Below are 22,373 nucleotides of genomic sequence, written 5' to 3' on the forward strand. Positions count from 1 at the left end.
AACAAATATCAGTGCTAAAAACTTTAATTTTAGGTCAACAAAATATACAAAATGAGTCACTAAGGGTGAAGAGTTTTTGAAGATTTTTTTCCCAAAGGGAAACAATATATTTGTAAAAGCATAGCACAACTGGTAGATAAACACAGAAATTTTAGCAAACAGCATTCATCTGGACATTAATTTTGTACACACAGACACACACACACACACAGAGCATTCACACACTGCTTTGTTCACAGCAGTTTAGAGCTTAACAACTGATCTCACAAGGGCGTCCTTCAACTGCTTATGGCTGTACAGTTGCCACCAAATACAATCCTGGATAATACTACACTTAGTAATTAACCAGTTTATGCGCAAAATGCCCTGTCCCTGCATTTTCTTAAGCTTTCCCATGACAGTGTGTGAGCCCTCACAATCCCTCTTGTATGTGCAATAAAATTGTGTATTTTAAATAAAATACTCTGCTGTCAACAAATTTGTGTTTCAAAAGCAAACTGAATACCATAGCGGAGTAAAATGTGCTTTCTTGCAAATGCTTTTTGATAAACATGGTATCAGCGGGGAAAATATGATAAAGACGCAAGACAGAAGGTTCTGATGAGTCCACCATATGTCCTATTTGTAAAGTACTTACAATCAGAGTGTGCTCTCGACCCATGGTGATGACTGTCTGGTTGATGACCCGTAGCAGAGATACCACAATGTCTTGGATATGTTGGAAGGTGTCCCCCTGATAGAAAGTCAGAGTATAGGTGTATGGTGGAGGGGAAAGAGAAGCACAGAGAGAGGGATATGGAGAAAAACACAGAGATACACAGGAGATTGTTAGATTTTCTCAGATCAAAACAAAAAAGAAAAAAAAAAAAGAAATACACAGACAGATGCAGAGCAGCTCCTGCCCTTTTCAAACATCATTCACTCAGGCATAACTTTAGCACTACTTGTGGGGATACCCCAGAACTCCTCTACAAAACTTAAGATTATTTGAGCATTTTATCTGTGTAGGTGTTCTGCCCTTGAATTAACTATGCTCAGCGTGAAAACAGCCAGAATTGCAGAGTACAAATCGTGGCCATGGTTCTGAATGCACGGCGGACCAAACACTTTAAGAGAGAGAAAAAAAAGTTTTCTGAATATAAAAGTTTAAAGTCTTTTAACTTTTCTGAAATGCCTCACCAGGACATTTACTTAATCATCCTCAGTGTAGATGAATGAACTGCAAAAGGATTTTTGACAAGTGAATGTAGACTTTTTCAGTGCAGACCTACTTTCCTATTCCTATATTTCCATTCCCTTTGAAGCCACTCCCCTGCCATGTTTCTTTTTCTTTTATCCTTCCAAAATTAAACAAAGGGGATGAAATGTTTTTAACAGTCGATCTCTGTGCCCAGACCTGTTCAGGTCAGATGACTGTTTAAACCTTAGAGAAAGTCTGCAGGTTTAAAGAACAAAAAGCTCAAAGCCTAAATATTAAACTGTCTCGATTCAAAGTATCACAGTAATGTCATCTCTCCTTTAATTGGTCTTGTTCCTACTTTATTCGGTGGACTAACTGCAGCTGGACTTGCAGGGTCATTTCTGAGCTACAATATAAGCTTGAAAAATAATATTACTTTACTTAAACACAGCCTTACAGTGAAAAATTTCCATCTATACATATTATCATAAAAGCACTTCAGATAGCACGAACTATTCAACTCTCAGTGTGCATTTTACTTCATATACACTTCATGAAATAAATACATTCTGGAGAGTGATTTTTAATGATGAGTGCAACCTCTACAGCTAAAAAAAAAAAATGAAGTAGCAAAAACTGCAGTGCAACTCGAGGCTTTCTCCAAAAGGGAGTCAATCCCCATAGACTCCCAGTCAAACTTTCCAGCATTAAAAAACATATTTACAGCCTGAAAAAAACATAAAAAAATCAGTTTGGGCCTCTATGGATATTTCCTCCTTCACACCAACTCTGAGTGGGGTCATTTTTTAAAAACTCATCCACCTGAATAATTGAGTTAGGGGTGCGGTTGTGTTGATTGACAGATGTTCTTGACACAAGCAGCTGGAGCCGAATGGCATCTGCTAAGTCTCATTCACTAGTTCAAGCGTGCGTGTGTGTGTGTGTGTAGCTTGCTGTGCTTTCCAGATTCTCCCATAAGCTTGCTTTAATGAGTGAAACTATGCCCATCTATTACTGTCGACAACAAAAAAAACCTTCAGACTGCAAGTAAAGAGAAATGCAATCCAAACAGGAAAAAGGCATCTCTTGAAAGCATATGTGTATATGTAAAATATCTAATCTCATTATGGATCCAGTGCATGTGCACAGGAAAAAAAGAAAAACAGGGACACACACAAGCACACTCTGCCATAGTAAAGGCGGTCAATGGACGCTGACTCAGACTTGCCTGGGGGTAGTAACTCACCAATGAAGCATCTGCTACATTCAGACACACCTTAGTACTAATACTGCAGGGTGCATCTGTGTGTGTGTTTTTGAGTCCTTGTTAGTCCAAATGTGTGTGCTTATTTTGTGTGTATATTCCTGTATGAGGCATTCAGCAAAGCATGAAAAGAAGAGGGAGGGTACAAAAATAACAGAGGAAGGTAAAAAAAATTAAATAAGTCAAGTTCAAAGTTTTATCAGTGCAGCTGTGTGCATGTGCAATGGCCTGATGGCAGCAGGGTCTGATGAGAATCAGGTAGATATGATTGTATCACATGAAATGCGCTGACTCACAGCCAGAGGACATAGACAAAATAAACAACTGTCTAAATGTGTGTATGTCATCTTGCATACTATTTCCATCTCATACTACCTTACACACACTCATATAGTAAAGCTAAGACACAGCTGTGGATCCTAAATAAGCTTAAATCTTTTTAGCTCACTGTAGGTATTTTGGTCCCCTGGAAAGGGTTTCTCAGAACAGGAAGCTGAAAGATGAGAGTCACAAATGCTCTTTTCTTCTTCTAAAGTTTCATTTCTGTTTATCTCCAACTGTAGCCAGCTGGTTTATCATCTCCCCGAGCAACTAGATATAAACTGAAAACACTGATTTGCCGTTACAGAACAGAAAAAAAGCAACAATATCATATACAAAAGTTACTTGTGAATACATTCAATGCAAACTCTTCCAGAGATATGAGCATATGTCTATCGTGACATCTTCTCTTCTATCTCCACTCCTCAACCTGTATTTCTCCCCCTCTCTTTGGTTCGAAGACATCTGTTGTGTGACAATTTAATCAGGTACCACCCAGAGCGAGGAAGACAGAAGGGTGAAAAACAAAGGAGACAGGGTGCAGAAAAGTAGAGAGAAGGAGGCAAAACCCATCTCCTATCACCTCTTCCTCCTCTACTTCTGCTGTTTTTCTTAGATCTTGCACCTGTTTTCTGTCTCCTATGACTATTTTTTCATTGTAAAACACGGTTGCCACATTATCTATGAAATCACAGTGTGTTTAGTTGTTAATCCTCCGTTTTCATATTGTTTGTTCAGCCTTTCTGCATGCCCATAAACAGCGCTCAGCCTCAAACAATTACGTCACCCTATAGCAAACTTTTTTGTCCTTGTGTAGTTTGATGGAAAAACGCTATGAGGCTGTGCGTCACTGGCTTTGTGATCCGGACAAGACCGAATTTCAACTTGTCATGTCCTTTCAACACTCTGTCACCACCTGCATTTGTTTTCATATCTCAACCACCGCAAATTCATCTCATCAAATTCACTCCACTCCACTTCATTCATTAACTCGCTCTCTTCTCTCACTATCTGTCTTCCACTGGCACACGCTTCATTAGCGCATCCAAATAAATAGAGCCAAAAAAAGGCATACCTTCACTTCAAAGACTCAGCATGCTGTCAACAACTTGCAGAAGCAATTAAAAAGCCTTGAGCTAGATGCTGGTGATCTATTTGTTTTACATTTATGTATGTGTGTGTGCGTCTGCGTGTTTATACAGTATTAGGTGTTGAACTAAAGAGCTAACTGCATTTTGTTTCAACATACAAACATGCAGCAACATGTGCGAACCAAAATCAAATAAATTCTAATTGGTCAAGGCTAGCTTCATTGCACGAGAGGATGACTGGAGACAAAACAGCTTACGTTTTTTCTGTAAATTCAACTGGGATAAAACAGAGCTCCGGGCTAGTTTCAATTCATCCAATTAGGGAGGAGATCCAGTAAAAAGAGACAAAGGAAATTTCGTCTAATTTGTGGACTGGATCATTTTTATACTCACATTTCTGCAAAGATGATGGAGGTAAGATAGACGTATTTTCCGACAAAATGATACCCCGTGGGTTCAGTGTCTCATCAGTTTCTGCTGAACAGTCTGCTTGGCCTAAAACAATCTTTACTATAAATGAAGACTGTACATTTCTACCTGACCTTTCACCTTTTGATACATGTTTATTGTCTCTACATAAACTCTGGAGTTATTGATGGTTCCAAAGATTAGGTCAAGTCACTTGAGTGAAATGAGGATCTGATTTTTGTTTCCCACTGACATTTGATTGTATCTGTGGGAAACTGGGACTGCTGTTATGAAGGGTAATTATTGCTACAGCATATTCGCTACAAGTACACAGAAATCATCAAAATGAAAGAGACAAGAAAACAGGGAAGCGAGTGGCAACGTAGAGAGATTGGGCAGGAAAAGCTCTATAATGGCTTGTGGCTGTGGGACTTGGCTGTATACGAAGTCACACAGAACAACAAGTGTGGAAAAAGACCAGCTGCATAAAGATTAAATGAACTGTACCCTTAATCCTCTCCACAAGTGAGAGATGAGATCAGCGTTTTATATAAATGGTTGCGTTGTGTCTCACCACATTGTTCCTGCTGAGGACCTCGAGGATGTTGTTGAGGAGCTCCAAACTGTTTTTCCTCTCATCGTGTGGGCCGTCAGCCATCGTGACCAGTGCCCCGCTCAGCTCCCGCAACATCAGGGGTAACAACACATCACGGCATTCTGTAGGAACAAAAGGCAAAGAGGATACGTTTTATAAGTAAGAGCACAACACTAAACACGGTGACCAAAGACAGATAGTTTAAAGTAACAGAAAACATTAAGGAAAATCAGCATAATGCAGGATATGGCAGGAAGATTTGGGGTTTTAAACTGTTTAAATTTATATATATCAAAAGACAGACCATAAAAATTTACTTCAGTGTTATTCCTCTCTGAAAAACCAATCAAACCTTTTACATCAATCGGTGCGGCACCTGTGGAGACTGCTGCAGCCACACAGCAATAAGCAATGATGCCACTGGACCGTGGAGAAGAAATTCAAACCTAACTCCAGACTGAACAGTGGAGTGATATCAATCAAGTGTCTATTTACAGTTCAATGCACTGCTTTGTTAGATACACAGTCAACACATCAATCACCAAACTATTATTTTCTCTTTCCCATTTTTCTGACGAATCCAAATCTTTGTTTACAAATACAATGGAATTAATTAAACACATTAAATTTACCAACATTTGAGCAGCAAGAGCGTTAAAACAGTCACTAGTCTTATAACAGTATGCACTTACATCTGTGCCTAATCATACATCTCTCGCAGCTATTTTCTGGCAGTTGTCCAAAGTCATTTTGGGATTTATAGGAAACTACAAAAGGAGCAATGTATTGCAGTGGAAAGTGAAGCAAAAAGAAATGTGAATAAATAAAACAAGCTTTTACTACACTTAACAAAGCAGTAAACAACACATTTTCCTGAAATCTATTAGTCTAAGATTATTCAAGGATACAATTTTGCAGTAAACTTGGTGGGTTTTTGTCCTGCTAGAAAATACAAATTTTCTGCCTTTTGATATTTTAATAGAGAGGCCAATGACAGGACCAAGAATGCTGTAACAGATAAATACAAGTACTGACTGTTAAAGGATCAAACCAGTTTTTTTCCATGAGCAACCAGCCATGTTTTTCCATCAGGATTACACAGAAACTAAAAGACCAACTTTCTTGAAACCTGACGGAAAGAAAGATGAAAGGCCAAAGTGAGAAGACATGAAATTCTGGTGTGGATTTGGACCATGTTCTTTACAGACTGCACAGCCTCTTTGAGACTAATAGAAGACAGGCTTAAAAATGTAATTCCTGTTTTTCAATGAATTTGCAAAAATTTTACTGAATTAAATAGTAAGGTGATTCACCTTAAAATTCATTGCTACGCCTTGTAAAACTTGCTTTTGCTATACACAGGTATGCAGATAAGAACCTTGTATGGAAATATATTGTCTACATTAAACTTATTTTAAGCTCTCAGAGCTGCTCTTGTGGAGTGCACAGAGACCAACTGTAGCATTAAGCCTATGTATTGTCAAGGGTGAAGCAGGAAAATGAACTTAATTTGGGACTTTCTCACTGTGAGACAATGTTGCTGAACCTTGACATTTAGTACCTAAATGAAGAAGTTCTGTAGTCTGAGCTTTACTTCACCATATGAATGACAGACCTAAAATTATTTAGAGATCATGAGGCAAGTTTACCTGAAGTAATTTGAAAAAGCAAAAAAACAAACAAACAACCAATTACAATTATGCAAAAGCTATGAGGAGGAAGTAATGAGCCTCAAGTTCCTAAGTTGAATTTGATAGTGTACCAAAGTGAACTGAAACCAATGATCCCCTCACAGGTATGAAAAAAGAACCACTTCCATTAATAATGAAATCCATCCATCCATTTTATTAACTGCTTATTCTGCATAGGGTCACGAGGGGGGCTGATCCTATCTGAGCTGACAAAGGGCAAAAAGCAATAGTTAAGGTGATAATGAAATGCCTGTCCATAATAGAAGCTGGACCCACACAGGTCATCAGCAGAAATGACTGGAAAGGTTCCTCTAAGGAGGACATCCTTCAAGAATTCACTTTTAATACTTTTTGAAGCCAGTAAAAGTGAGGTAAACCACCTTGTAGTCAGAGTTAAATAAATGTTTAACCATTAATTGCCGGTGTTTAAGAAAACTGCCACCCAACTGGAATCTAACATTAACTGATCCTATCTATTTTTCTGCTTAAATACTTTGACCTCACCCTTTCTTGTCTTTTCTGCATCCATCTTTTTGCCTCCCACCACCTCTACTCCATCCCTCTCTTTGTAGCTGCAGGTAGACAGAGCCCATTAAAAGCTCATTTGGGCTGATGCTCGTTAGTTCCATTAATAACTGAGCTAAGCCTTATAGGCCTGCTGAGTGGATCCTCATCCCAACACTCACTTTATCACACAAACATGAAGGAGAATCAAAAAGGGAAAATGCATGCGTCACTGAATGCCCTCAATGACTGAAAGATGGAGGGAGGAGACTCCAGCCAAGAGTATTGTTGCTGTGCATCGCTATATTCGAATGTGCCAAAACATTTAATATTAAAATCAGTGAATATGTAAAAATATCTGAACAAATAGATTTAATTTTTGAATCTGAAAGGAGATCTGCAGCTGTGTAAAGCATTTAATGAATAAATGAATAACATTTGCACAAATAATTTCCAGTGTGTGAGTGCATTAAGAAAATCTGCATAAAGGTTTGGAGATGCGGAGTTTTGCAGTTACAAATCAGTCTGTTTGTGGCTAAAAGAGTTCAGAAAAAGCTTGTGTCACAAAAAATGAAACAGGATGGCCTAACGGCTCGTGTTGGCTTTTAGAAAGGTGGAGGATGGTGGTTTAGATTCTGTGAGCATTGCATTTTAGCAACCCTGCTAAATCTGTTTAATCCATCAAAGCAGAAACTCATCATCTTTGTCCTTTCAGACAGCGAAAACAATGAGTGTGTTTTATAGCAGAAAGGTTGTGTGATCTGGCTTGGGAATTAATCCATCTGCCTTCTGGCTTGGATCTAACATTAAACCAGTGGACCTGTGCACTTTACTCCCTGGTGAAATAACCCCAAAGCCACCTGCCGCTTTATTGATCTAACAAATGAACCCAGTTGATATTTTGGGTGAAACATGTTCTCAGGAGAGAAAGTGAAATGGCAAGAAGATGAGGTGGGAGGCGTTCATAGAGTAACCTGTGTTGCATTACATCATATGCTTTTTGTTTTACTTTGACATGTCCCATTATGAAAACACAACCAACACAGCAAGTTTTGAGGCATAAGCCAACCCTGACCCAGTGCGGTGAAGGACAAAGGAAGTGACTAACTCGACTTAGTGCACACCGAGTAGTTTTGTATAATATACTGGCTTTTTATTTGTACATTATATATTTTTCTATTTTTATTTTTCTAATATAGCTGTAATTTATTCTATTCTAAATAATTAATTAACCTGGCCCTTGTGCTGCAGTAATTTACCCAGAATTTACGCAGTGTGTAACTAATAAAGTCTATCTCTGTTTAAATAACTAACAACTGCAGCTCATACTTGTAGCCAAAAAAAAGACGGTGCAGTGATTAATACTGTCACACAGGAGAAAGGTTCTGGGTTCAAATCTTGGAGTTTTCATGCTCTCCCTGTGGTTGCTTGGGGTTTGTCTGGGTGGTCTGGTTTCCTCTCAAAGTCCAAAGACATGCAATGCATGCTAGGTTAACTGTTGATTCCAACTTAACAGTCTTGGATGTGATGTGATGTAGACAAAGTGGTAAGTGTTGTTTTTAGTGTAGAGTGCTTGGAGTGGCCAATAAGAACATAAAAGCACTGCACAGTCCATTTTCAGTGTACTTTAAAGCAAATACAAAAGCTGGAAAAAAAGGAGAAGGAAAAAAAGAGTAAAAGTAAGAGTCAGGCTGAAAAGCTTCACAAATTTGAAAAAGTTAGACTGAAAGTCACTATTCTTAAGTTCAGTTCAGTGTATAACTACTACTACTACTAAGCACTTGTGAACGTCGTAAGTTCTGTATATAACACTTTATATTCAGCCAAGTATTTTAAAATTTACCCCAAGCTGAAAAGAAATATAGCCTTTTGAAATAAGATGGTTCTTTTTGATACACCCTGAACAAAATCTGCAAAACCTATGCTGAGCTCGTGTATGTAGAGCCATTTCAGTCAGCAGCTATGTCCCATCTTAAAATTCATAAAACTGATAAATAAGAGTACCATAATAGCTTGCTCTTCTGTGGCATCCTTTGACAGATCTGTAAATGACAATTGTCTGTTTTTATTTTACTTTCTTTTCAAATCACGTATAGAACTTTTTAATGCAAGCATATAAATGAAGTACACGCTGCCTTAGTGATGGTCCTTCAGACTGCGTGCCTGATAGTCTTCAATCACCGATGCAGAACAGTGCCTTTAACTTTGCAGGTATTTCTTTTTTACCTTGCTTGGCCTGGAATAACATCAGGAATGTTAATATCTGCTGCCTCTGTCTGAACGGCAGCTCTCTCAGAGACTTCTTTGAACTACATTTTGGTCTTCGGGGCTTCCAGTCTTGTAAGAACATCAGTGACCATGGGGTGCAGCTCCAGGTCTAGGCCACTCTTTAAGAGGGCATTTAAAATAATGGCTATTTACTGTTAAAAAACACTTTCTCTAGGTTTCTGACCTTACACTCCGACCCTGAAGGAAAAAGTTTGTCTTCATACCTACAAAACCTTCCTTTTACGCTAATGAGGATCAGATTGGTGGTACAATCAAACATAATGGAACATTCCTGTCTTTCTTTAAGCTATCTGATATTTTTAGTGGATAAAGTTTCTTGGCTGAGTCAAAAAAAGGCCTCAAGAGTCTATGACTATGACTTTTCCTTTTTTTTCCATTTGTCTCCCATTAGCATTGGTCTTAGAGTACTTTTCTACCATAATACAGTTTCTCCAGCAAAGTGTCTTAATTCCGTTTATTCCACTTCAAACTGTAGCTGCGTCACTACTGTTTGTAATCAATTATTTATAAACCAATAATCCGGTCGGTTTCGTTGCCCACTCTGTATTTCATTTAATCAATAGAAATACAGTACTGTGCCATTCTGAGCCTTTAGGGACTGTAAGTACATCTTTACATCTTTGTAGCTATAACAATGCGTTTAACTGCTCCCAAATCCATTTTGCTGCATGACAACAACTCTAACCATATTGCCAAAGCTGATGGGAACTGTCCTCAAACACACAAGAAGGACAATGAGTTCTGTAACAGATGCTATGCCTCATCTCAGCAACATGTAGTCAGTCTTGCATTACGCAATACAAAAGCAGATAAGACAACTCAAACCCACAGACCAACAGTGGTGGGTTTTCTTGAAACAAACTACTTGCTACCTAAAAAACTGTGTGCAACTTGGGGAAACTGGTGGAAGTAAATAAAAAAAAAAAAGTATAAATGCAAGACTTTACAAACTATTTAGGTCACTATTTTCAAGAAGGATTTGACTTTATTTTCAATGCCTAAAGCTTTCACATGCATTATTGTTGAACAGTACTAAATGTTCCCTTTGCTCGAGATCTGGTTTGGCTGGGCTCTGTTAGACAGAACTTTCTTTTAGGCTATTTCACATCCCTTGCTAGGATTGGCAGTCCATCACCTAATCCTATAACCTTAAGCCATTTTTGTAGGGGCCTGCTAGCAGCTGCTTTGGAACGCGGAAACCTAAACAGAGATGGTGCCCCAGAGGCTTGACTAAGGGTGAGAGGTGTAGAGATGGGGGGGATTCGGAATGCGGAGGAAAAGGCAAAAGAGAAACAGAGAGAAAAAAAGTTGATTTCATACTGAATCAGCAAGACTACAATGACTAAAACTAACATTGGTAAATGCAACAGTTTTTTTACATTCAAGTGTCCTGTGTGATTTAGTCGCATGTTGTAGCCTACAGTGCAACAGCGCAATAAATCAATTCAGCCATGCTGTGGAAGAGAACTTTGCCAACAGGCAGTGACAAACAAATGGAAATCAGGGTCTTGCGGCAAACACGGAGATGAATTTTAACCTTTTTCTAGCTTATTCATTCCTGTTTCCTGTATGATTTAGTTGCATGTTGTAAGTTGTAGCCTACAGTGCAACAATGCAATAAATCAGTTCCACCATGCTGTGGACGAGAGCCTCGCCAACAGACACTGACAAACAAATGGAAATCAAGGTCTTGCAGCAAACATTGAGATGAATTTTAACCTTTTTCTAGCCATCACACAAACCCACACACACACAGGTGCTGCAGCACGACACGCAACATATTCTGAGCACACACCAGCACAGCTTCAAGTACTCATCTATATTCAATTCAAAATTTCTATTTATTCTAGCTGTAATCTCAGGCTTTGATTATTAATACCAATGGATGCCTGTGTGTCCAAGTGTGAATTGTCCTTTCTATGTATGGTTTGGTCCTTCACCACTATTTGATGTGTAAGCGCTTGAATGTCTTTGTGCCTGTGTGAAAGGGTGGTTATGTGTTTGGATTACCAAGTTTGTGAGAGCATACAAGCACCCGTGCTGGCAGGCCACCACTCGGAAAGCAGCTTTGATGGCTCAGCAGCCAGCTCATCCTTTCTCTTTTCCATTTTTCTCATTTGACAGTCAAACACAATAAACTATCGCACATGATAATGAGATGCCGTATAAGTTTCCAAGAGGCATGTAAATCAGAGTTTCCCTTCTCCTACTCTCGATCCTCTTTTTCTTTCCTCCTCTGGTTGTTGTACTGTGCTTGCAGGAAGAGAGCGATAGAAAAGAAGATAATGAGGTTTGGAGGCCCAACGACAAGTAAATCTTGTGAGCTGATAGGGGGCTGGGACGCGGCCAACTGTCTTCTCGCTTGGTGATGACTAAATGTCTCTCTCATGTCACTATGGGTGTTTCCTCTCATCCACTCTCCCTCCATCCTTCATTTGTATTCCACCCCCCTTCATCACTTTTCTTCTGCTCCATCTTTAAACCCCACTTTGAATTTACAGCTGTACATTTTCGTTGAGCGTATTTAGGCTGTGCCTGTCTGTCCACACCTCCCTGTTTTTAATTACTGCCTCAATACACTGTGTTAGTAAAATATATTTGACGTGCATGATTTAAAAAGCTTTAAAAAAAATCTATCTCAAAATGGTTTAGTAGGACAGAATAAAAAAAAGAGGTGCATAACATTGTCTTGACTGTGTGGATGAGTGCGCTCCCAAAATTACAGGCCAATAAGTTACAGATGATAAAGCACACTAGTGAGTGATGGTGATACACAGTGGTGAAGATGCCTGCAACTACAATTTTTTACTGTGATTTCTGCTATGAGGCTGATATAAATCGCCCCAGAAAAACTGCTGTCAGCAAAACCAAAGTGCACAATCTCTCAGTAAAAGGTGTTTTCTTGAATATAATGACTATTCTTCAGGGTTTTCTCCAATTATACAGTACATATACACATAATGATATCCCACCATAGCAAAAAAGCCTTATAACACCAAGTATATGTTGGTATTTGCTGATTTGTCCACAAAGAAATGGGCATTTTTGTCATGTTTAAAAACAAAGACTTGCACAAAGTACAAGGATGCCATATACTAGATATTATCATGAGTTAATGCCTTGCGTGCTGTTTTGGGTTGCTGCTTTTATTTATTTATCCCTCTATTTCACACAGTCTGTTATTTTTCTCGTTCTTTCCACCTGTCTTAGTCACCCTCTATGAGTCACAGACTAATTGCCACCACTCAACTCTGCCTTCCTCCTCTGTTCCATGTGCGATGTGACTATTAAATTGACTGACCAATTACTCTCTTGGTAGCATGAGTTGCTACACCGTTTTGATCAATTTAACCAAAACAGATCAATGTAGATGAATGCCTTGTGGTCAACCACCTCACTGCTTTGACTGATGGGCAGATTTATTCCCAGTGCCCTCTAATCAGAGAGTAATACATCACAAAGCTGCTGGCTCGAGCTAAGCCTATATCTGATCTCGGTTTTTAAATCCTGCTTTGTATTTGTTCAGATTGACTTACACGGCAAGCGCTTATGCTCAAGCGGTAAATCTATATTCATATTACAGCATATTATTATAGTTTATCCAATTTACTCTAACGTTGCAATTCTTTGTCATAGTATCTTCAATGGCATCCACTTCTGCAGTTATCACTGATACTATACAATAGCCCACAACTTCAATAGGGATCATTCAGTCTTAAATACTCCCAGAAACCTTAGAAATTTGGAAGGTTAGCAGTAAAGTGGAAACCCGATGATTTACAATACAATACTGCTCTGTCAGGTTCTCATCTGTAGTTAACAGTAACGCATGCTCACACAATGAATTATTAGTGGTCACAGAGCGTGTCCCTCTCCTGCCCTTGTATGCATTCGGTTTCCACTGAGATTATCCCACAGACGTAAGCATCAGAATATAAATGAGGCAGAGGGAGCCCTTGAGACAGAGGCATTTCCCAAAATGATTGAACTCCTTTCATGTTGCTCCATTAAATGTCATCCATCCCTTTTTTCCATGTGTCTCATTCACAAATTACCAACCGACAGCAGCTACCTCTTTCACTGTCATTAACCTTTTGAACCATCAACCCAAGGCTTTACGATGACCACAGCTATTCTGGGTCAGCGTGTTTAACAACAGTCAAAAATGGCTTGGCAGATGGCTCCTCTGCTCTCAAAAAGCCCAACACACATATTTATCCACACGCACGTCACTCCTTCAGTTTACAAATCCAGTTTATAAATCCAGTTTACATTGCTAATTCTCTACAGGCTTGACCGTCAGTCTTCGCTGGTTGGTTGCGGGCATTATCGCATTGCATTTAAAGTAAGCCGTGACACAAGACTTAATGTGATGTAGCAAAAGCTAATTTAACGTAACGCAGCATAAAATGATGCATTAGAGCATGATACAAGAGAAGAGAAGAGAAGAGAAGAGAAGAGAAGAGAAGAGAAGAGAAGAGAAGAGAAGAGAAGAGCAATGCTGCAAACAAACACTTCATTTCATAAGAAGCAGAACAGAGAACAGTGCTTAGAGACAGCCTGAGGGGACGGCAATATGACTATTATGTTTTTTTAATGTTGGCATGTCTTAATATATCTATGTAACTACGGACAAAGCATATGGAATCATTGGGGATTACTGGACCACCAAGCAAACTGTTTAAAAAAAAAAATCAGTGTACTCACACACCTTAAGCTGCTGTAAGCCTGTGAAATTTAAAAATTTAAGCTCAAACAGCTGTTTTGATAATGAAAGAAAGGCAGCTTTTTCTGGTGCATTCAAACACCGGCTCACTTGCAGGTTAATCCTGTTACGTATATCTTATATAATCTTTTCACTACTGCTTTTAAATAAGACAGAGTTGTAGCCAGATCCTTCTTGGTCCCCTGACAACTTTGTCATTCAAACCTCTCTTAGAAACCAGAAATACGAAACCACATTCAGTTATAATTGAGGCCTAATGTGACCTGTCCTTAATGCTGATTGACAGAGAGTGTAGGAACAACTGAGATCACTCAGCACTGATTAAACCCTGACGATAATAACTGTACAGTACATCACTCTTCCATATTCATCAAGCTCTGACATGCATCCGTTAAGTAATCACAGCAGGAGAAATATAGACACGGGTGTGAACATTGCCAACAATACTGTATAATGCATGGCAGTATAATACGAGCAATTTATGTAATGAGATTCCTGCCATTTGTAGAGATTGATACATTAAAATTAAAGAATGTATCATTTTAGGCACCATAGCACAGACAGCTTTCTGATTTTTTGCACTATGGGTTATTTTTACACCCAGCTGTAACTGTTCTTCGTAGATGGCCATTACACTCAAATATATGGGCTTAATTTAATCTGTTTAATATATACTACAATATGAATGACATAACTTGTTTCAAGCTGTGCAGACAGGAGGTGGAGAAAGCTGGAGAAATGAAGGTTTGGCTGAGAAAAAAATAGAAGGTTAGTGGACGGAATAAAGGACTTTGACCAGCTTTGGGAAATGAGTGGGCAAACAAAATAACAGACTCATCCCTCTGTCCCTCTGCTCTTTGCTCTCCCTGATCTCTCATTGGGTTTTTTTCCTTTATCAGTGCTGATGCTCTCAATCTGTCACAGCGATTGCCTCATGGCATAATAATTTGACTAAATTGAGCCATAATGCGCCTTGTAAATTTAATTTTGTCTCAAAACCAGATTAACCCATATGACAGGATGCACATGTCTATCTATGCGCATCTGCCAGCACGGGTATGTGCGCATTGTGCATGTTTGTGTGTGGATACACTATGTGCTTGCCAAGACCCTTAATCCCAGGAGCGTATGCTGAATAAATCAGAGGAGTATTTCTGAGTGGGAGAAAAAAAAAATCCCTATCCTTTCAAACACTGCCCATAGTTTCAAAGAGTTAAGCACACATGGACAGACAACATCAGCAAGTTGAACACAGTCGCACAACTAGATCTACACACAAGTATGCGTGTTCATTTACAACCAGGACTGGAGAAAAATAATACATGTGATCATCTGACTGGTCTTCATCATAAATAATGCACTCTGCTGGATGCTATATTTCTGCATTTAGCAGAATAAATGCAGAATACAAAAACAATGCATAAAAGTATTTTAAGTATTTCAGAATGGTAGTTAAAAACTTAATATAACTAGACTTAGAGCAAAAAGTAATGAAATGTTTGATCAATTGTTTCTCTGTTATAACAATGATTCTTCGTAATAAATCTTCTACTTGTGGAAAGCTTGTGTATTTTCCATGAAGTGCTCCCACGTTTGTAAGAAGAATCCATTTGTGGGTTGAACAGCAGAGTAGAGTATGTGGGTTGTGCCCATGATAAACTTGCCAAATCTCCCTTGCCAATGCCAAACAGCTTATTCTGTGACCAACACAAGTGCATTGGCTGACTTGCGACAAATGCTGGGTGATAAATGGGATACCATCCCACCGCAGTGTGCGCTGGTGACCAGCATGATCCAGAGGTGCCAGGCTGTTGTTGCCATCTATGCTTCTTCCAAGTGCTATTGGGGTCCCCCCGTTTGTTAAATGAATAAACTGTTAAATTTTCAATAGTGTTTCTTCAGACTTCAATCATCCGACAGAAAAAACAACACCAAACAAGAGTCCTGTTTGGTGGGTCTGCTGCTCAGCCCACAAATGCATTTTTCTTACAAGTGTGGGACCATTTAAGGAAAAATAAACAACAGTATAAGATTTATTACCACGAAACATTTTACAGCAAACAAATCATTGACCAACCACAAATTTCCTTACTTTTTGTGCTAAATTTAAAACATACTTGCATTCCAGATTTTACGTTTTATAGTCAAATAAGAACTAACAATACAATATATAGTAAAAAAAAAAAAACCCTCATCAGATTGGTCACTTCCACTAAGTGTCAAACAAGTACAAGAACTGATCTCCTGTCACATTCACACACTCACACATCCTTTCCCATCATCTGACCACTCTTACACTGAAGTGGTGTCAGCGGTGTGACATTTTTCCCCGGAGAGTGAGGTAGGTAGGTTTGCTCAGACAGGTGGGATTATTAAATATGTATTGCAGCGCAGTGATAGGACACCACAGGCCATTAGGTATTATAAATATATAATTCAGCTCAGCTACATATTTCAGCGTCCTGGATGAATGGCACACTAGCATACAAGCCTCCTTATTAGCATCCCAATGCTAAAATGCATCTCAATTAGACTGAGTGTCAGGTCTCATTTGGCGAGGCAGGGATCGAGATGGAAAGGGCCAATGTGTAAATGACAGAATAAATGAAAGCGTTGGAGGAATATGGAGGAAAAGAAAGCAGCAGGGGAAAAAGATATCACTGACCAACAGTTTGCAGATTTGCTGATATTTGTGATTGTGAGCTTGGCTTAAACTTTAATCATTTCTGGACTGTTTAATAGCAAAGCAAGTGAAGTTACTGGTCTCACACTCTTTTTTCATTTTTATACTCTCCTAAACCCATTTTTTTCTCCTCTTGACACTACCATTCACCTGTGCGCTTAACCCTTTTTTTCAACAAGCCATATCTCTTCCCTATTCCTCTGTCATCCATCTTTACTATTCTTTAGCTATCCTTCTCTGCCTGACCATCCTTTAGCAATAATCATGTCACCCTCTATCCTTTCTTTCTAGTCAGCTTGTTAAATGCTCCTCTTTCTGTCCTGCTCCTTGAAAAATCTCTTCCTCGACCTTTCCTTTTCACTTGTCTCTCCACTACCTCTGCCTAGGTCCATCTCAACCACGTCCAGCTAAACAGACATGTGCAGTTTAGAAAACATGGCAGTAGTTAGAGAACTTTGTATGGCACAAGTGATAGCATTTTGTCCCTCAAAAACTTAGCTCTTTTTCTCTGTATCACACTTTCTGTTTTCCTCCCCATCATGCCCCAACACTGCATTTGCTTTCACTTTGATCGCTTGTGTGGCTCTGAGCATGTTGACAGCAAGCCAGAGGGCCAAACCTGTCACATCACCCCCTGGAGAATCAATCATCTAAGCCAGGATCAATACCAAAGAACCATATCCTCAACTGAATACAGACTCAGCTAACAGCAACGGACTATTCAAAAACAACATTCAAAGCACTCCACACAACCACTTAGCATACACCACTGCACAAACACAGATTCGCAAACACACTCACACTCAGACACAGTCTCAGCTACTCGGAAACCAATGCATACAAATATATTTACAGGTTGTGTATGAGAATGCTTCAGAGCATACAGGGAGCAACGTTCGTGATTCAAATTCGTCTTTCCCAGCCTGTCATCTAGCTTTTCTCAGTGTCACTAAGACTGATATCAGTTTCAAACTCACTCACTCACTGTCTGCCTCCAATTAATCAGTTTTTACTGCAGAGGTCTGATTATGGACCCATTTATTGAGTCTGTATTATACAGCAGCACAACATAGGATCACTCTATCCATCATCGAGCAGACCTCTGTAGGGGAATTTACCACTTATCAGCCCACTACAAGCAAATTAGACAGACATAATAGGGCTGAGCAGAGGCAGGGGGTTGAATGAGGCCGGTGCACAGTATGCGATCACTGATGTGTGGTGCACTTTAAAGGAACAATACAGATAAAATGATGTGTCCCCGGTAGCCATTTAAAATCTGGTGAAAATCATTTACGAATAGAGAAGGCATTGGGTAAAAAGTGACACATTAATGACGGTGACACTGCAGAGTTCTGCAAGGACTTCCTGTTTTATCAGCTACAAACATACAATATCACTTTTCCTTTAGCAGACAGCTGACATCGCCCGTGACATTAATATGTCTAGGACTCATCTTTCTCTCTATTCAGCACCAACACCTAGTGAGCTGTGAACAGTCAACTCATTTCAGTTTGCAATATAGCTTTTGGACATGGGAGGTTCATTGGAATGTCAAAACCAAAATCCCCTCACATCGCACACCAGTCTCAAGATATTTTAATCTCTGTGAGACTGACTTGAAGTGACCTTTACCATCGGTGTATGAATACATAAATCGGTGCCACTTGTGCTGATTGTAATAAGATGGTATCTGACTCGTGTCCATTGCGCTGATTGCAATGTTAGTGTAGGTGAGCTTAGCAGGACTAAAATCATATGTTATAATATCAGCATCAAACAGCTACGTGGTTTCTTTGATCTCAACAGAAAACAGGCCACACAGAGAAGACTACCTGACAAGCTAAACACAAAAATAAATTCTAACTAAGGCAGCTGATGATTTTAAGTTAGGCTTATTCTTTCATTTTGAAATCTATTGACAAAGAAATTCACAAGAGAATCGTGCAACTATGAAAAATTCATTAAACTGTCAGTTTGATGTAAATAAAAAATGGCTTCATAAGAACATGTGTCTTTATTGCAGTAAACCAAATAAATGCTCACAAACCCATTATGTCCTTTATCGTTTGGCTAATGCTTTTAATCTAAGTGCTTTACCGGATTGTCCCACAGGAAATGGAACATTACCCTTTCTGTATTACCGTGATAAAACCTTTAGTGCAAAGAGCACCCTCACTGGCCATTAAGTACAGTAGAAGCAGTCCGGTACAGTTGCTGAGCTAGAATTACTTACTGTATAATAGACCTTTTAACTTGATCACTACTGTTAAGTAAGAAGCAACGAATGCTTTATAGGATTTTGAAGGATTTCACTCAGAATGGATATGTGTACTTGTGATTCACTCTTTACCCAGCATGAAGTCTGCTGTTTGTTAGTAACTCAGTGCTGAAAACTGTTGGAAAAAATGATGCACCTTGTCTCTGGAAGAGCTGGCTGCTGACAATTTCAGTCATAGAGGCCACCTTCTGTTTCTGGAGTTTCTCAGGAGGAATGCAGGAGTAAAAGTCATGCAGCAACTGACTGGGGAGAGAAAATGACACAGAGGAAAATGAATAATCATAAAAGATTATCACATGGGGAACAGCAACTGGACACACAAAATATTCAGAAATTATATTTTTCCACATTTTATACATCTCACCAAGCATTACTAATTCACACAATGTAAGTGCTTCAAAGATCAAAAGCGAAACCATCCCTGGTTTAGACACCTCACCTTTAAGATACAAAATATGCAACCACTAGAAGCAGCAGCTGTATCACAGGGAAGAGCAGTGTATGCTGCATGGAAAACAAATGAGCTAAAGTCTGCACACATCTTAATGAAGACATGGGTTTGACTTATCCTCTGCCCCAAATTCAATTTTGGAATAATTAAATGGGCTGGTTGCAAGCCCTGACGCCACTTAGAAAGATTGAACGCTCAGAACATGCCAAACCCTCGGTCTCAATTTTTTGTCTGTATCTCACTTTGTCTCTGTCTCCTTGAATTATGCCACACAGGCTGCTGCAGCACTTTCAATAATGGCATAAAAGAAGAAAATGCAAACCTTCTGCTCCCAAACGAAACACAACACAAAGGTCCGTGTGACTTTTGATGTCCCCCAAGCTGGCACAGGAGCAGGCTCGAGTACAGAGGATCAGTGAAGACTTATCTAGTCCACTAATCATCTGGGCTGAATCTAATTAAAATCCAAAATGTCACTATATACTCTGTGGACATGCCGCAGATACCCTGAGTGACAAAACACATCCTTAGCAGAAAATGTCTTCACTAGTACCACTGCACAGGTGAGTTTACAAGGTGCAGAAATGTAACTATACAGGACACAAGACAAAGCTTTGATGTCCACCTCGAGCAGCATAATTGTAATTCACATGGCCTGCTTGTGGAAACTCTGCTCGAGGCGATCCTGATCAAGAATGCAAAGGGGACTTTACTTTCAAGTTCAGATGGCTGCGATATGTTTGTGGATATGTGTGTAAAGAAGTGCACAAGATAGAATATAAAGGGCGAGTGAAGGGGTTTGGGAGTGAGAGATAAAAGAAGGAAATGAATGACAAAAGACAGAATATGATAATATATGCCCTGACTTTTAACTCTCTGCCTCAACACTCATCTTTGTGTGTGAGGCAGGTGTTTAAGGTAGCACCTCTGTGACACTGTGTTGACATCGAGCCACTAGAGGGACTGAACTGGCAGATGCAGACAGTCCACAAACTCAGACACGGACACACGAAACCCCACAGGTCACAGAAAGGTAATAAGACAATATATGAGGATGGGAGGGTTTAAAAACTGAATGTGGCAAGACAAGAAAACATACTAACTGGTGAAGTATGCACACTGATGCTGTTTCTGGAGCTAAGCAGTGGATTGTATGTTTCATTTGGGTCAAGGAAAGGTTATGCCAGTCTTTCTAAGTCATTTTGTTCTTCAGGACTCTGAGAATAAAAGAGAAGGGGTTCAAATGACTTTTGTTTGATGGTTCTGGTAAAATTGTCATTTCACTCAGGGGCACATAGAGGAGAAGCAGAGTGTGTTGGAGTGTTTGTCCTTGTGTCTACGTCAGTTTGATGGGATTTTTATCACCTGATAAAGGAGGTAAGGTTTAACCACGATGGAATATGGGAGGAAATAGAAGGGTCACTGAATAAAGCCAAGTGGAAAACTTGAGGTGAAAACTCTCATATATTCTCTCTGTTGGTGTGACCGAATAAGACCAAAGATAAAGTGCTAGTGTGTGCATGTCTCTATGTTTGTGAGTTTAAGGATAAGCTTACCTGAGAAGCTTGGCATCAAATACTTTCTCCACATCTTGCAGGACTGTTGGCAGGTACTTCAGAGCAGCAACCTAACAACACACACACACACACACACAACACGCAACAAGTAAATAGTGTTAAATTACTGTCTTGAAACCCTGTGCAAGGTGACTTTGCCATCAAACAGGCATTCTCCACATGTGTTTAAAGGGGGTGTTTCATTTTTCACTGGGCTCTTGTCTTTCTACCTAACTTTTTCTGATGTTTTCTGTTTGTATGTCTGTGTACGTGTAGGCACAGAGAATAAGAGGAAAACACTAAGCAGCAGAATACTGATGCAGTCAGAAACAGACTTAGAGATCACATTTGAGAAGTGGGAGCATGAGACGAAGGTGAGACATAGTGAGACAGGACATCTAGCAAAACAGAAGAAGCGGAAAAAGGGTTCAGATAAAGATGAAAAGTATATAAAAACAATGTAATGAGGTGCACTAGGTTGTGAAGCGTGGATGCAGGGTGAGTGTATGTGATTACCCTGAGCAACAGTGTGGTGGTGTAGTCTGTTCTCATCAGATTGTTGATTGACTCAAAAAGCCTCCTCAGCGACTCCTCAAACTCTGCCTGCTCCTTCCCCTCGTACAGCCTAGAAGCACAGAAAAACGTGAAAAGGGAAGACGGGTCAGAAATTACAGAGGAATATGAATAGTGAACAGGCTATAAAAGAAACAATATGTATTAAAACAGCAGAAAATAAACAAGTGTAGTAAATAATCAATGAGAGTGAGAAAGGTCAAAAAAGGAAAAAAAGGACACAATGAGTCTCATTTATAAGTACATACAGTTGATACATATATCAGTTTGAACTACAAATGATTATTGTGTTCTGAACACAACTGAACAAACAGAGACTGATGGATAATTATTTCAAGGTTTGATCCACAATATTTTGTGTTATTCTATTTTCTTTCTCTTTATAAACCAATAGATCTCCTTGCATAAGCAGCTGACACGCACTTCTAGAAGTAATATGATCACAAGAGGTCAGGTCAATGAAATGTTGTCTTCTACTAAATAATGCCTGCTGTACTTAAAAGATTTTTCTATAAATGGACTGGAGTACTTTTCTACTCTGAATGAGCACTCAAAGCCTCATTCACCCAGTCACACGCACATACACTATCTAAACCTAATCACCTTATCCAACATTCACACACACTCTTCAGTAAATGCATAAGGGAAAGTCAGGGGTCAGTATGATCCCCAGAAGCAAAATCGAGGAACTGGGAATCAGACCTCCAACCTTCTAAATAGCAGACAACCCGCTTTACCTCCTGAGCCAAAGCCAAACTAA

The 22,373-nt window shown here is 39.4% G+C and overlaps 1 protein-coding gene across 1 annotated transcript in view; it reads right to left on the minus strand.

The window, feature by feature from the left end:
* The window catches only part of LOC116335174 (dedicator of cytokinesis protein 2), a 91,568-nt gene that overhangs the window by 47,730 nt on the left and 21,465 nt on the right, over window positions 1-22,373 (minus strand). The window contains exons 22-26 of the mRNA XM_031758828.2: window positions 21,557-21,665; window positions 21,041-21,111; window positions 19,170-19,276; window positions 4,839-4,981; window positions 638-733 (exon numbers count right to left, since the gene is read on the minus strand). Of these exons, the coding sequence (XP_031614688.1) occupies window positions 638-733; window positions 4,839-4,981; window positions 19,170-19,276; window positions 21,041-21,111; window positions 21,557-21,665 (526 nt within the window). The remainder of the gene's footprint in view (window positions 1-637; window positions 734-4,838; window positions 4,982-19,169; window positions 19,277-21,040; window positions 21,112-21,556; window positions 21,666-22,373) is intronic.

This window comes from Oreochromis aureus, linkage group 2 (genome assembly GCF_013358895.1).
Source record: "Oreochromis aureus strain Israel breed Guangdong linkage group 2, ZZ_aureus, whole genome shotgun sequence".
In the NCBI taxonomy this organism is placed as follows: Eukaryota; Metazoa; Chordata; class Actinopteri; order Cichliformes; family Cichlidae; genus Oreochromis; species Oreochromis aureus.